The sequence below is a fragment of the Onychostoma macrolepis genome, chromosome 01 (genome assembly GCF_012432095.1).
Source record: "Onychostoma macrolepis isolate SWU-2019 chromosome 01, ASM1243209v1, whole genome shotgun sequence".
Classification (NCBI taxonomy): domain Eukaryota; kingdom Metazoa; phylum Chordata; class Actinopteri; order Cypriniformes; family Cyprinidae; genus Onychostoma; species Onychostoma macrolepis.
Window position 1 is genome coordinate 8929722 of NC_081155.1, and position 17401 is coordinate 8947122.

A 17401-nucleotide genomic window follows, 5' to 3' on the forward strand; every position below is an offset into this window, starting at 1 on the left:
ATGCCCCCCCGGTGACTAATATTTGATCTGCTTCCTCTCAACCTGCTCAACATTTTGAGTTCACAATGAGCTCATATATTACTCACACTGTGATTGTCACTGTATGAGAATGGTGTGATGTCACTGTGATCATCGCGTGACCTCACATGTTGACTGGGAGATTTTCAAATTCAAATTTTTTGGTTGTTTGGCTTCCCATACAACGCACTGCAGCGCGGGAGATTGTATTAGCGCAGACCACTATAAATGTATTTATTCGTGTTAAAACCATGGCTAATTTTCGTAAGGGAACATGGAAACTCAGAGAGAATATTAGATGCGTTGATGGTGGTGAAATTATTACCGACATTAAAACACGTTATTAACATCAACAGCCGGAGTGCTGATGTCTTTTCAGGGGCATAGCTGTCCGTCAATTATGATAATTTGCATTTAGCCGCAAACATGAGGTGTGAGCACCGAGTTCACCTTCAAATCATGACGTCAAATTCACATTTCACTAAAACAGCACCATGGAGGAACAAATAGTCCCATGCCAGTGGGATAACAATATGATTTGCTATAAAGTGCTCTGTGAATAAAACTCAAAATAGAAAAATAGCTAATAGATGTGATGTGAAGGTAAATTACACAAAGTCATATCTTGTCATATCTGTCATATTATTTAGGTTCCTCCATTGTCCAAAACGTAGCGTATTGTCTAAAACAAAAGTTATGACTGTCAGCGGCTTTGCCACACAAATTTTGATAGGTGGCTATATAATAAAACAGGCGGTGTGCCAGAGGACTGAAAGGTTCTGCCTCGTGCGGTTTGTGTCAAGCCATTGGTTAATCTGGCTGTTTGATGAAGAGAAAGAGACCAAATGTAGCAGAAATAAACATGTTAAGAATCTGTAGAAGCAGAGGACTATTATTATTATTTTTAAGGACTATTATTATGTTGTAATGTTTGGTTGACCAATCAGCGGAGAGGGGCGTTTCACTCCGCCCACTTGTAGAGATCGAATATTCAAGTAGTTTATCCCTTTTCTGTCCCTGAACGTAAAAACGAAAACTGAAGCCGAATTCTTGATTTTTCGTTTTGTTTGAACAAATGAAAAACGAAAAATGTGGCGTTTTTTTTCATTTTTCAGATTTCAATATTAAATCAAAAAACGAATTATCCGAAGGTACACGGACCGTTATGATTATCACAATGTCATTGCGATTTTGAGAGAATATGCGGATGTCACTTCCGAAAGTTTGTTGCAACTTAGTAAGCCACATTGGTCCTCTTAGCAGCATGAAAAATGAAACTTTTATTCAAATTCTGAATTGAGGCTATATACAGCAAAGAAAGTGCGCAAAGTGCTGTCACTCATTTCAGTTTATCGCGATCTCTAATGAGTGAATCTGTCAACACGGCACAATTAATCTCTTATTTACATCACCTACACTTTGTTCATTATAATCAGAGGATTCGCGTCGCGAGCTTCCAGATCTCTGGACTGAACAAGAACACTCGCGTTCTGAGCGGTGAGTGGATTCTGACTCACTAAAGCTCCTGTGATTGGCCATTGCGTTATAGAAATCAACAGATATGTCCCTGATTTGCTACAATGTACAACGCTGCAAAAACAGAGCGCAAACACAAATACAAATTTGATTCTGACCTGAGGCGGCTGCCGGTTACTTTCGTTTTGTTGTTTATGCTATTTAGTTGCTTCTTTCCTGAGTCTTGAACTTGGCTACATACGTTTTCCTTAAATCATCCTGGCGACCCATTTTTTTTAAGTCTCGCGACCCACCCGAGGGTCACGACCCAGGGTTTGAAAACCACTGCTCTAGAGGATCAACAAGATGAGGCTGTTGGATTGTGTATCTAGCACAGCATTCACGATTTAACACACTTCAACAACACATTAGTGTGATACCCAGACTGAAAGATTGTAAAATGTTTTAAATGGGTTCGATGGTATATTTTTCTTTCGGTAGTATATGTTTGGTGCACAACCATATATATATATATATATATATATATATATATATATATATATATATATATATATATATATATATATATATATATATATGTATGTATATGTGTGTATATGTGTGTATATGTATGTATGTTAATTAACAGTTGTAATGTTGTGTTTTTAGTTGGGTATTAACAGTGCTATGAAATAACATTTGTTATGATTTAGTGCTGTATAAATAAAACTGAATTGAATTAACCATAAATGCAGATCTGCTTGATATATATCTAATGTAAACTTCATAAACAAGTTTTTATACAATAAGACAATTTGTGATTGTGATTATTTTTTATTGATGGTCAACAAAATGGGGCCATTCAAAACCTTTATAAAGTCCTCCTTCCTCTGTAAACTGTCTTCTAATGTCTGACTCAACACATGCAGGTAAGGGCTGCTCAGAGCACCACAGGCCCAGCGGACAACTCGTCTGTATGCTGTCAATATTCACTGTCTTATACCAATGGCATCAAAAAGTGTGACTTACAGGTAGTTGTGACCTACTTAAATATAGGCAACTTGTAATTGAAGAAGACACAATTATTCAGATGGTTTTAAAATGGTTTTCAAATCTTTAATATACTATGTATTTATACATACAAGTATTTAGCTCAGAGTAATAAATTATCTCTGCCCTAAACACACTAATGTCTGCTGGCCTGGAGAGGTCCATGCTCCTGTCTGAAGTGCATATAGGTTATCTGTAGCACATATGGGTTCAGACAGCAAGCCTCAAAGCCTGGGTGCAGAGTTAGACACTACACATCAAGTGTGGGGATCACGTTCTCCACTAAAGCCCAGTATGTATCTAACTCCCTGCAGCACTGACTTTCCTCAGCTGTGACCATGGCCTTGCATTTACCACACAAACACTTAATGAAACAAAACGTGTTTATCTCTCTCTCCTGCAGTGATGAGACACCGCTATATCACTTAACGTTAGTGTCGGATATTAACGAGCGTGACACGCCTGATCAACGCTTATTAGTTTATGTTGCTGGTAAGTATCAATACTCATAGATGACCAATACTAGTTTTGCTATTGTCTGATTACATATTGTTAGCTAACACTGGTCTCACCAAGACACCTGCTGTTCTAATCACACATCAACTCAATATGTCTCCTCTGACCGTTGTTCTGTCTAATCCTGACCTTTCCCTGCTGTCTTGGCTGCAAAACAGGCTCATAATTTTATCTGTGGTCCGTCACACAAGTGTAAATAAACATTTAAAATTTCCTCAGCGTCCGAACTGTCATTGCGATCCACTGTTTTCCTATGGTTAACATGGACCGCTCTCCCTCTCGTTACGTCACTTCCGGTTTTGGCGGTTTTTAGATGCGGAAGTAAAATTCTCTCACAAAAACGACTCTAGAAGCCTTAATAGTGTATTTTAAAGTATATTTTAAAGAAAATCTAGTTCCTACATTATTTTTCTATACATCGACTCACAGGAGTCTCTAACCTGGAATATGCCCTTTAAGACGCAATGCTACTACTACTAATAAATATGAATAAATCGTTATTTTTAAAAGAATAATCCCATTTGTTTTATTTTTAATTTTAGCAGTAAACCTCTTTTGTGCAGCACTTTGTTTGCCAAAAAAATAAAAGGGTTTAATTTTCAGTTGATTAGGATAAATTAAATTAATGTTTTATGCCTTCATCTGATTACCAGAAAAATTAAGAACATTTTATAGGGCCCTATTATTGTTTAAGAAAGGACCTTATACAAAAAAAATAATAGGTTTGTGGTTCTTAATTTATTTTTATTAATTCGTCATTTGTAAAATGATGTTTACTGTTAATTTTTTAGAAATATCAATAGCTTTTGTAATAAAACTATATTCACTGAATGTAAAAAAAAGAAAAAAAAGAAATCGAATCGAATCGGGACATCTGACTCGATACCCAGCCCTACTATAAACCATGTGTTGCCACAGGAAGCAACACATCAAACTTTTTAAGCATTTGTCGCTTGCTCATCCTGATCTTTTCAGAGAATTAAGAGATCAACAGGTGAGTGCATCATTCATAAATTCAAATTTAATTTTAACTTTTATTTACAACTGATCAACACACATAGATGTGATACAGTAAACACAAATGTGCATGTGTGACACGCTAGAAAGTTTTGAGGCTGGATATTTGTCACCTATGATATCGATTTAGTATCGATACAGAGGTATTACATTCTGGTATCATACCGAAGCCAAAATTATGGTATCGATTCGAGCCATCCCTAAGTACTAGATACTAGATCAACCCGACTGAACATTAGTGCTGTTGAGATGGAAGGTCTTACAGTGATCTCCAGTGTGGAAGATCCTCCTACAGGGTTGACAATAACCTTCGCAATGCCGTTGGCTGTTGTTCGACCGCTGACCTTTCCAGGATTGACCTCCACTTCCACATTTTCAGCAGGCGTCTGGTCAGGGTTTGTTATGTAGACCTTTTGTAGAACCCAGACCAAAAATTATTGAAACAGTTCCACATTTTCTACAACCATTCTTAACTTTCTAGTTTAAACTTCAAAACTAAAAAAAAAAAAAAAAAAACATATATTGTGCTGCTTTTTAGCTGTTTTTACATGTAAACAAGAGTCACATCTCATGTCTTTTCAGTGTCTCACACGTGAGTTCCACATTTAAAAAAAAAAGCTTTTCGAGACACTTCCTTTTACAGTGTAGAGTATAATGTGTAAAATCAGCTACCGAGAGACTGAAGGGCATTCCAGGTTTGAAGAAGTGTGGTGTTTTTTTGAAGTGGATGGTGTACGGTGATGTCACAATCTGAATGCCTCTCCTTTCTGCTTCCACCATTTCACTTCCTGAAACACACAAACGATTAGCTTCTCACATACAATCACACAGATGCATTCAAGCATGTGTACAGATGTACAGTATCTGTTGAGTCTTACCACTTTCTGTTAAAACACTGACAGAAACATAGATTGATCGTCCAACCAGCTGGTTAATGTTTGTAAAGGTCTCGATGATCATCTGATTGGTCAGTTCTGCAGTACCCTCTCCTTTCACGATCTATTCATATGAGAAAGACAGCAACTTCAGTCTATACACTATTAAAACGGATGTGTTAAAAACAACACAACCTGTGTTAACACACCTGTGTGTCAAGTTAAAGACAACACATTTTGTTAATTCAATTTTTAATACAACCAGTGTGTTATTCTTCTTAACACAAAATATTTAACACACTAATGTGTCATAAATCACACAATTAGTGTCACAGATGTGTTATTCTTAACCAGTTAAAATAAATGCAATACAAAAACCTATGAAAAAAATATATATACATACACACACACACATATATATATATATATATATATATATATATATATATATATATATATATATATGTGTGTGTGTGTGTGTGTGTGTGTGTGTGTGTGTGTATACATAGACATGTTAACATTAATAATACAAAAACCCAGCCAGCAAACTTATGTGGGGCCCAGATGGGTGGCACCTGGGCTATCTAACTGGGCCTCAGCCAGTTTTGTCGTCAGTTTCCATGAGGGCCCGACGTGGGTCAGCCCAGATGAAACAATAAAATGAACACTGCTCAGTATGCATACTACAAAGTGTAGACTGAATCAGCACTGCAGTTCATTAAATCTCTGAAGATCTCAGCAGAGGAGGATTAAACAACTCCACAAACAGCATCACCAGCTTCACTTATTACTAAACAGACTGACGTTATTTCTGTCAGACGTCTAGAGACGTTCTTATTGAGAAATACAGAGGTTCAGATGTTGATATTTTATTGAAAGTAAGAGTTTGGTTTGAAGTCACCATTATGGTGAATAACGTTTGCTTTAATAGAGCTCTTGACTCTTATGCTCCTCTATATGCATGTTTTCTTTGTTGCCACAATGTGTTTAGAAAACACGTTGTGTGCAAAGACAGCTGGAGTCAAAGGTGTTCAGCTGATGATGGTTGTTTATTGATGGTAGTATAGAATTTAGTGTTATGAAACGGTCTTTCCCACAGAGCTCATCACTGTTTTGAAGTGGCTTGTTATGACCAAATTAAGTTTTCACATTAACTCTGAGAGATAAAAACAGATTTGAAGTTCTGAATTTGGATTTTCAAATATCAACTTCTTCAGACATACGGACATCAAGAATCAGTGTATGAATCTCAACAACGGTGACTATGTCTGTGTGTGTTTGTGACACAGGAGCTCAAAACATTTTGTGAAAGATGTATTTTAATATTCTTCTGCACTGTTGAATGTAGATGTGTACACTCACATGTCAAGTGTTATTAATGTGAAGTTATTATCACATCATCTGTACAGAAAACAGTCTCTAGAATCAGGCCATTATTTGATGATTATATCTTCATCACAGTTTTTTCTTGCGTGTCTTGCCATAACAAACACATTTAGAGCAGCCAGAAAAAAACTAAAGTTAAAACTTTAAGGGCCAACCACCCAACTAAAACAAACGCTATTCTCCATAATGGTGACAAATATACTTTTCAATAAAACCAACTTCTGAACCTCTGTAATTCTCAAAAACTTTTGTAGACGTCTGATAGAAATAACGTCAGTCTGGTTAGTAATAATGATGCTAGTAATGCTGTTTGTGGAGTTGTTTAATCCTCCTCTGCTGAGCTCTTCAGAGATTTAATGTCTTTTATTTGCAGTTGTTTTGCAGGCTGTGGCTGGAAGTCAATAGTAGCTGTTGTGTTTCTGCTCGTCACTTTTTTCTTTAGCAGGTGTTTGTCACTAATGCCTAATCAGTACTAGATAATCACTTAATTATCTAATGAACTGCAGTGCTGCTTCAGTCTTATTTTTAACACTCTGTAGTATGCATACTGAGCAGTGTTCATTTCATTGTTTCATCTGGGCTGACCCACGTGGGGCCCTTATGGAAACCGAGGACAAAACTGGCTGGGGCCCACATAAGTTTGTTGGCTGGGAACAAGCAGTTAACAAGCACTGTTAGAATGAACAACATCTACCCCGCTAGAAATGTAATGTTCCCCGAGCGTTCTCAAAACGTCCTGCCAGTGTCAGTAATGTTCCCAGAACTTTCCGTTCCCAGAAGGGTTGGGGGACGTTATTTGGAGGACCTTCAGAGATTAATACTGCTTTTTGTATTGTATTTGGTCCCACAATACAGAGTGTTAAAGTAACACTGAAGCAGAGTTGAACTTAATGAGAATGTTAACAAGCAGAATTACTGAAGGAAAGAGAAACAGAAAAAAAGAGAAGAGACGAACAGAAACACAACTACAACTGACTTAGTTACAGCCTTAGATGAAATCAACTGAAATGAAACACATTCAATCTCTCAAGATCTCAGCAGAGGAGGATTAAGCAACTCCACAAACAACATCACCAGCTTCACTCATTACTAACCACTTTGATTTTATTTCTGTCATATAAAAGTTCTTAATGAGAATTAACAGAGGTTTAGATGTTGGTTTAATTTCACAAAACATCACTATCACCATCATTGTGGTCAGTATTTTCTTTAGTTAGGCTCTTGACCCTTAACTTTATATAAAATGTTATTGCTGCTGTAATTCTGTGTTTATGAAGCACATTATTATTTTAACAGTGTTTGGTCAATTTAAACATTAAAAGAAACATTGTACACATAGACATAAAGAATCAGCATATGAATTTCAAACAGGGTATTTTACGTTCATTCGCTTTTTAATTTAATGTTAAAAACAGAAAAATAAGAAAATGTTTTATTTTTTAATTTTTCAAAAAAATGCAAAAACAAGAATTATGTTTGATTTTCTATTTTTATGTTCAGGGCTAGAAAATGAATAAACGACTTGAATTTTCCATCTCTGCAAGTGGGTGGGAATAAAACGCCCCTTCCCAGTGATTGGTCAACCAAACATTAAACCGTGCCGTCATTACTTCTCTTGTTCCGCAGTTCCGCGCAGCAGAAATCAGTCCTGCTGCTACAGTTGTATGCATTCATAACGCGTTTATTGCAACTATATTTCATCACTTTCTCATCAAACAACCAGAATAACAAATGGCTAATGAATAGCCCGTACCGGGGCAGAGCCTATAGACAGGGCTTACTTCTGTGTAGGCATCAATTCGGCAACCTGCGTGAAAAATCAAGTTATTATTTTCTCATAGCCTAAATATTAATTTATTCACATCGGCACCCACCCCAGTCAACACGTGAGATCACGCGATGATCACAGTGACACCACACCATTCTCATACGGTGATACTCACAGTGTGAGTAATATGTCAGCTCATTGTGAACTCAAAATGTTGAGCAGGTTGAGAGGAGGCAGTTCAAATATCAGTCGCTGGGGGACATACTACTTCCTGTTTCTCAACACTATCACAGAGATATCACAGTGCTCTCACATGATGAGCTCATGAGTGCACGCCCAGCGAACAGATTTCTGTTATAAGAGCTTTCTCCAAACATACAACTGACTTCCAGACACAGCCTTCGATGAAATCAACTTAAATAAACAAATCCACAGCTTCACTCATTATTCACTCATGATGTTTTATTGTTTTGTTTGATGTTACCATCATAGTGGTTAGTGTTTGCTTTAGTTGGGCTCTTGACCCTTTACTTTATAACATTATATTTTTGGGGGCTGCTGTAACTGTGTTTGTAAAGCACATTTGTTATGGCAAGGAAACCCAAAAAGAGACTGCAACCAGGTGATATTGGTTTGCTGTTGATGATAACAACACAGTCATCACCTAGATTCCATATGCAGTCTTGGGAAGTTGTGGCCTAATGGTTAGAGAGTCAGGCTCATAATCCAAAGGTTGCGGGTTTGAGTCTTGGGCAGGCAAGGATTGTTGGTGGGGAGAGAGCATGTACAGCGATCTCTCCACGCTCAATACCATGACTGAGGTGCCCTTGAGCAAGGTACAGAACCCCCAACTGCTCCCCGGGCACTGCAACATAAATGGCTGCCCACTGCTCTGGGTGTGTGCACTTTGGATGGGTTAATTGCAGAGCACAAATTCTGAGAACAATATGGAGAATTATGAAAGCATAAGACACAAACATTATTAACTACTCTGATTCTTGATGTTTCTCTTTGTGTTTAAATGACAGTGTATGAATCTCAACAATGGTGACAATCAAAAGCTTCATGCTGCAATGCATGCTGGGTACCTAGTCTCTGTGCAGTGAGTGCACTTTGACCTCACATTAGTATGAGCACACAGTGAGGGCGCTGTGAGGTTACACTTTTAGTTCACTGTTACCTCACATTGTGACCTCATCACGAGTATCCTGTGAGATCATGGTGACATCGCTGTGAGATCAAATTGTTGACTGGGACAGCTACCCCCTAGCCTACATCTTTGGCACATCGTCTGTTTTATTAAGCTGACATATCAAAGTCTGTGTGGCAAAGCCACACAACCATAGAGAATTACATTGATCAGTGTGCGCGACTTACTAGACAGCACGGAGCCAAAGCATTTTGAACTGTAGTGAAGTGCAGACCACTATCGATTCAGGTGTAAATAAGCAGCAGTCATAGCTTTTGTTTTAAACAATATGCTGAGTTTATTTCATTAATATTCAGTATTAATTGATGTCTCACACAAAATGGTGTTTTATTTTTCTGCCAAATAAACATCTTAAGTAGACACAGAACGGCTTTGCAACTGACTCCCAGCATAATGCACAGAATGGTGTTTCCTTCCTGAATGAATATGACTCTTTGAACGCATTTGAGTGAGTGATTTATAATGATCCAATAGTATAGAAAGCCACTTGATCCTTATTCCAGAATGAATCAGCGTTTTGAACGAATCAGTTGAATGGATGACTCGTTCATAAATAGAATGACTTGCCGGCACCTACTGGCGATAATCCTTTTATATTCCAAGTATCATTTCATTTTGTCAGTCATTTTATATTTATGTATTCAAAATGTTATGTTTAAAACATTAATCACATTAAGTTATGCAATTGTGGTGTGTAAATGCATTTACTGCGTTCTGGGCAACATTAACCCATAAATACACCTGTGCAAAGATGGCTTTGGTTGATACTGATTTATTTGGTAACAGCCTATAGTGTCATAATAATCTAAAATAACTGAATTTAAAAATTTAACATTAAAGATGACATACTAAGATTAGAAAAAAAAAAAAAAACTATATAAAAGTAAAAAACTGACTGCCTCTTATAGCAATACATACTTAAAACTACTAGTTGTAAGTATGTATTGCTATAAGAGGCAGTCGGTTTTGGTCTAGTAATTACTAATAAAACTAATAATTATCATATTGCAAAATAAATAAATACTCTGGCTTTATTGTTCAAAGGGTTATTTCAGGGGTTCTTGTAACTGATATGTGCTATTTTATAGTGGCTATTTAACATTACCCCTAAAATCTAACAATGAAAAATAAAAATAGAATAATAGACCATATACTACACTGATATGAAATAATATAATATCTTTACCTACATCATTTCAACTTCATCTCTTGTCCAAAACTCAGCTCAATAAAACAGGTGATGTGCCAAAAAGATGTAGGCTAGGGGTAGCTGCAGTTTCAGAAGGTTGGTGGCTATAAATGCCAAAGGATGAACAAAATTAAAAACAAAGCATCGTTTCAATTGTTGATGAAGTTTTCAAGTTATTAGACACTCATAATGTTATGACTTCATCACCATCAAGATAGAAAGATAGTACCTGATCTCATTCTAGCTTGGCTTTTTTTGCCACAACAACTGTGCTTTACAAACACACAGTTACAGCAGCCCAAAAACAAAACAAAAAAAAAGCTAATGCAAGAATTATGAGGACCAAGATCCCAATTAAAGCACACAGTAAAACCCCCAGTGTTAAATCAACACTCCTAGTGTATATATAATCCACACTCAGAGTGTTTAAAAAGTAACACTGAAGCAGTGTTAAAGTTAATGAGATAATTAGTTTAGTAATTGAGTGATGATTGATGAACACCTGCTGTTAATAAACTGAATCACTGAAAGAAAGAGAAAGAATAACAGAAAAAAAGAGACGAGACAAGCATAAATACAACTACAACTGACATCAGTCACAGCCTTAGATGAAATCAACTGAAGATAAAAGAAGCCATTAAATCTCTCAAGATCTCAGCAGAGGATGATTAAACAGCTCCACAAACAGTATTACCAGCTTCACACGTTACTAACCAGACTGACTTTAGATGTTGATGTTTTAGTTTTGTTTGAATTACCATTATCGAGGTCAGTGTTTGATTTAGTTGGGCTCTTGACCCTTGACTTAAAACGTCACAATTACTTTAGCTGCTATAACTTTGTGTTTGTTTAGACATGTTAGTTATGGCAAGAGCTGTATGGAGAGCTGAATAACATAGACCCTGAGGAATGGATTAGATGGTGGACGGTTATCAATGTCATTAAAGAGGGGATATGGAAAGCAAGGAATATTTCTTGCTTTAAAAGATATGATATACCAGCGGGAACAGTGATTACCTCAAGTCTTGTTTCAATCAGAGACTATGTGTTAAGCGATAGGAACTCTTCATCTGTGATGGAAACATCTAAGAAATGGAAATGTTCAACTTCTTACCCAATTTTTGAACATTGTGAATGATATGTATGGGAAGTGAGTTCCCTTTTTTTGTGTGATGTTATAACTATGTATTGAATTAAATGATAAATGTTTAATAAAAAAAATATATATATATATATGTTTGTTATGGCAATTAGGTGTTAATGATTATAGTTCAATAAAGAAATCATTCAGGGCACGATCATTGATTGGTTAAATATTTTGCTGACATAAAATATAAAGCTGGAGCCATTAGTTTTAAGATTAATCTGAAAGGCTTTCAAACGGACATCAAGACTAAGCGTATGAATCTCAACAATGGTGACAATCAACATATTCAGATAAACAGATCCTCTGTGAACATTACAAAACATGCTACTAAAAGTCACAACAAAATAGCAAAACAAAAGAAAATGGTAAGAATAAAAGAAAATACTAAGACAGCTGCATAATTTATTCATGTCGCATTGCATGCTGGGAGACATGGAGCTTTATGTTGATTGTCACCATTTTTGAGATTCATATGCTGATTCTTGAAGTCTGTTTGATGAAGAAAAGCAAAACTTCCAGTGCAGAATAAGTTTCAAAAGTCTTTCAGATTAATATTAAAAATGTTGATTACATGTTTATTAAAACGTAAACCAGCCCTGTTCACATTTTCTCTTGGCCGTTTCTTCTTTTTTGCCATAACTAACATGTCTAAACAAACCGTTATAGCAGCCAAAAAATTTTTAACGTTTTAAGTCAAGAGCCCAACTGAAGCAAACACTGACCTCGATAATGGTAATTCAAACAAAACTAAAACATCAACATCTAAAGTCAATCTGGTTAGTAACGTGTGAAGCTGGTGATGATGTTTGTGGAGTTGTTTAATCATTTTGAGAGATTTAATGTCTTCTTTTATCTTGTGTTGATTTCATCTAAGGCTGTGGCTGAAGTCAGTTGTAGTTCTTGCATCTCTGCTCGTCTCTTTTTTCTGTTCTTGTTTCCTTTCTTTCAGTGATTCAGTTTGTTAACAGCAGGTGTTCTTCACTAATGCTTAATCACTACTCAATTACTAAACTAATTATCTCACTAACTTTAACACTGCTTCAGTGTTATTTTTTTAACACTCTGAGTGTGGATTATATATACACTGGGAGTGTTGATTTAACACTGGAGGTTTTACTGTGCAAACACTGCCCACCACAATGGTGACTTCAAATGAAATATGAACATCAACATCTAAACCTCTATTATTTCTCAATAAGAGCTTCTGCAGACATCTGACAGAAATAAAGTCAATCTGGTTAGTAATGAGTGAAGCTGGTGATGTTGTTTGTGGAGTTGTTTAATCATCCTCTGCTGAGATCTTCAGAGATTTAATGTGTTTGACTTGCAGTTGTTTTTACCAAATCATCAGTTATATGATCATTTAATTTGATCATTCATCTCGTGAACTTCAACACTACTTTAGTGTTTCTTTTAACATTGTGTGCAGTGTTCACTAACGATTTTGCTGTGTATGTTGTACATTTCAGCATCTGTCCAAACAGAGTTCTGTACCTGTAAATGTCTGCACCTGTATTTAATGTCTGTGAATAAGAGCAGCACAAGTGGCTCTCTGGTTTGAGTCCCAGCTGAGCCAGAAAGTCTTTCTCTCACCATCTAAAGAAGTGTGAATTACAGATGCTTAATTGTTTAAAGGTGTAGCTGTGTGTATGGAATTATTTTCCAGACTATTTTCAAAAGCAATTGCAAATTGTATTTTCAAATGCGTTTTCCACATGTGGGCGCATAAATTGGGACATAATCCAAACGCAATTGCAAATCTGCATTACCATTTCGCGAACTCGCAGTGTCTGCCACATTTTAAATGAAAAAGCAAAGTCCATTTGCAACTGTATTTCCCATGTCTTACGAGTTATGAGCCTGTCATATTTAAATAGCAATATTAATTACCACATTTGCTTTTTCACTTTCTCTGTGCGATATAACCGCACAGAGAAATGTAACTAACAAAATGTAACAAAATTTGGCATATAACCTGCCAAAACGCAAATGAAATAGCAATTCCTTTTGCATTTGAATTTCCGACGTCTACACAGAAAGCTGTCAATCAGTGTGAGGGGGCGGGACTATACTAGGGGGAAGTGACATCACTCACAGACGACAGTTCTGAATGCTTTGATTAATGGAGGTAATCGGTAAAGGCTCCGCTAAAGGCAGCTGTCAGTCAGTTCATGCCTGTGTGAACAAACAGACAACCTTCTTGGCACAATACATAATTCGGTCTTTTTTACCCCAAATGTAGCGATCATCCCCTGCTAACAGCGTGAGCAACAACGGTACGCACAATAGGTCAATATTCACTATTATTGAAACGCTTTTCACCTGTCTCAACATCTCTCACTGTTTCTCTCACTCCGATTGACGCAAATGAGTAAACAGACAGTGCGATTCTACACTTATGGTTTCCTACAAATGTAGAAAATACAAAAGATTAGGCTACAACGTCACTGAACTAAATTATACCCATATGCAAATCACATTTCTTATTAATATATATTTATTAACAATAAAGATTAAAAAATAAGAAAGATGCACATTACAAATACGTCATTTTAAATGTGACCCTGGACCACAAAACAAGTCTTATGTCGCTGGGGAATATTTATAGCAATAGCCAAAAATACATTATATGGGTCAAAATTATTGATTTTTCTTTTATGCCAAAAATCATTAGGACATTAAGTAGAGATCATGTTCCATGAAGATATTTTGTAAATTTCCTACCGTAAATATATCAAAACCTAATTTTTGATTAGTAATACGCATTGCTAAGAACTTCATTTGGACAACTTTAAAGGCGATTTTCTCAGTATTTTGATTTTTTTGCACCCTCAGATTCCAGATTTTCAAATAGTTGTATCTCGGCCAAATATTGTCCTATCCTAACAAACCATCAATAGAAAGCTTATTTATTCAGCTTTCAGATGATATATGAATCTCAATTTCAAACAATTGACCCTTATGACTGGTTTTGTGGTACAGGGTCACAAATGAGAAACTCAGATGAGTCGTGCAGCAGTAATAATGTAACAAAAACATATACAATTTCAAGCGAAATGATCATATTTAATCAAGCATTTAACATTTATAAGTTTAATTAAATGTCAGTAATGAACTGCATAAATTATAGCGATCACAAAGGTCCTCTTTACCAAACCATACAGTAAGATTTAGTTGATACGGTATCAACTCCCCATCAGTAGGTCTATACTGCCACCTGCTGGCGCAGTTGTGTAACTTAGAGAACAACTTTTGTTATGTTGAGTTTGTGAGAAAAATAAGTCGTGATAACTAGAAAACAATTTTTGTTATGTCGAGATCACGAGAAAACAAGAAGGGAAAAAATAAATAAAAATGCATAGCTGCTTAGAACTTCCGTAGTAATATAGCGCGTCACCTGCCTCAAGATCTTTTACTGTTTGCACTCCGATTGAGGCACATAAACAAACAGACAGTGCAAATCTGCACGTATTTACCTATTTGCCACCTATATCTTATTCCTATCTTATAATAGAGCACCTGCCTCAAGATCGCTCAGTCAGTTTACACTCCAATTGATGCACGCAACAAAACAGAAAATGCTGCTACTCCTACTCTGCCTGCCCTAGATGAGTCTTCACACCAACGATCTAGGTACAGCTGTCACAGAACATGCCACAGCCAAAGTGAATTAATATTAAAAATAATGTGCATCAATTGCAGTGTCTGGTGGCTGTACACAGTGAGAGATCTTGAGACTTGCGCAACACTTTGGTGCTTTTGAAAATAGTCCAGAAAATCATTCCATATGTGTCTTTTACTGCCTATTGATGGATCCTGGCTGAGATGTTTTATTGGCTTTTTAATGGCTCAGTTTTGGGGTTTCTGTTTAAAGACTGGTCTCTATGTGGTTTACTGAAGGCTGAGATTGGGTAGCACTATTAAAACTTGTTCTGGCCCAATTGCATAAGCTTAGCCTCTATGTTAAGACTATGTCTTAAGCACAAGTTTGACAAACTAGCAGTTAGCAAAGGGGTAATCGGTCTTATTTTTGCATTTAACTTAGACTAATCAACAATTTAATGTAACTCAGTTTAAAATATTATGGCCAGTCTCAAATAAAAAACTTAGATGACTTACTTTTAAGACTAGTCTTAACTTTTTTTTGCAACCAGCCCCAGGCTGTATGTGGGCCAAGTGTAACTGCATATTTAGCCCAGAGCCAGATGACAATCGCTATGTGGGTTGTGCATCAAAGCGTTAACATTACACATCTTAAAAGTTGGGATCAGTTTCATTTCTCCTCACCTAAAGGACCATTTTCTCACCTGAACTTTTTGCAGAGATGTAGGAATACTTGTTTTCTTCTCACCGTCCATCACACCAAACACCACAAATGCATTTCCATCCACCTTCTGTCCAAACAGGTACCTATAAATGCACAACCAATTTCTGCTGTTAAAACTGAATGGTGACAACAGCTGTCCTTGATCCACATCCACTTCATTACTTAGAAAAAGAGCAGCTTGGACCTTTTCAATTCCACAGGAGGAGGAAGGATCCATTTAACTTCGAACTGACCATTAAAATAAATTTTTGGTGTAACCAGGGTGCGATTTGTGAACAAAGCAGAGGGGGGATGTTTTGAAAAAAATAAAAAAATAAAAATTTCCCCCTTTTAAAATATATCACAAATAACAGCAATAAATATATGGATTATATTTGACAGCTGTTACAAAAACCATTTTTACAACAAATATTCAGATTTGACCTTGAGATTACATAACCTCAATATTTGACCACTATTTATGATAATAGGCTAACATATTGTCGGCCCAGATCCGGCCCACATCTGGCACATGTGAAATGATGATCTGGCCCACATGTAGCATGGAATGATGGCACTTGGGTGGACCGCTCCTGTTATCCAGATCTGGGCCAAAAGCAGGCCATAGCAATGCCACATGTCAGCCAAGAGCAAAGGAATAAACCACACTGGACCATATCTGAGCCACAAAATATTAATATTATATTATTTATAGAGGCCTCTCAGCTTGTCTAAGCTTGCTGACAGGGGTTTAAATCTAATGTTTGTTTTATTTTATTTATACCAATTTATAAAAGAATTGGTGATTCCATTAAAGGTCCCATGACATGCTGCTTTTTGGATGCTTTTATATAGGCCTAAGTGGTGCCTAGTACTGTATCTGTAGTCTGTTTCCAGAAATTCAGCCTTAGTGCAGAATTTCAGCCACTACGAGCCAGTCCCACAATGAGCTTTCCTTAGGACGTGCCATTTCTGTGTCTGTAGCTTTAAATGCTAATGAAGAGGAGAGAGGCGGGGCAAGGTGGAGGGTGGGTGTGTGGCCTTAACCAGCTTGCCTACCATGCGCTAATGTTGACAGTGGATGTATCGCAATGGCTCATAGACACGCAGTCATTCAAGCTTTTCAGTTTGATCCAGAATCTGATCCGGATGGAGAAGCACAGGATGAAGAAGTTGCAACTCAGCGGCTACAGCAGGATGTCTCCGAATGGTTAGTATAAAATATTGTGTCTGGATACAGTACTTTAGTTGGTTTGTTTATGTATGCTGTTACAGTTATTATCATGTAGCTAATGCTAGCCATAGGCTCGGATGAAGGAACTAAAAAAATACTTTGGTGTTCATTTGTACATCCAAACACTCAGCAACTGTCATGCTTTGCTCGTTTGCAAGCCATGATGTCTCTCGAGGGAAAAAAAAATATTGCGCTCGCCTCGCACGGGTAGTAGCTTATTTTCTCATGGG

General features: G+C 36.7%; 1 protein-coding gene across 1 annotated transcript in view; it reads right to left on the minus strand.

The window, feature by feature from the left end:
- The window catches only part of LOC131526119 (complement C3-like), a 204714-nt gene that overhangs the window by 156804 nt on the left and 30509 nt on the right, over positions 1-17401 (minus strand). The window contains exons 8-11 of the mRNA XM_058754266.1: positions 15939-16041; positions 4935-5055; positions 4729-4844; positions 4320-4466 (exon numbers count right to left, since the gene is read on the minus strand). Of these exons, the coding sequence (XP_058610249.1) occupies positions 4320-4466; positions 4729-4844; positions 4935-5055; positions 15939-16041 (487 nt within the window). The remainder of the gene's footprint in view (positions 1-4319; positions 4467-4728; positions 4845-4934; positions 5056-15938; positions 16042-17401) is intronic.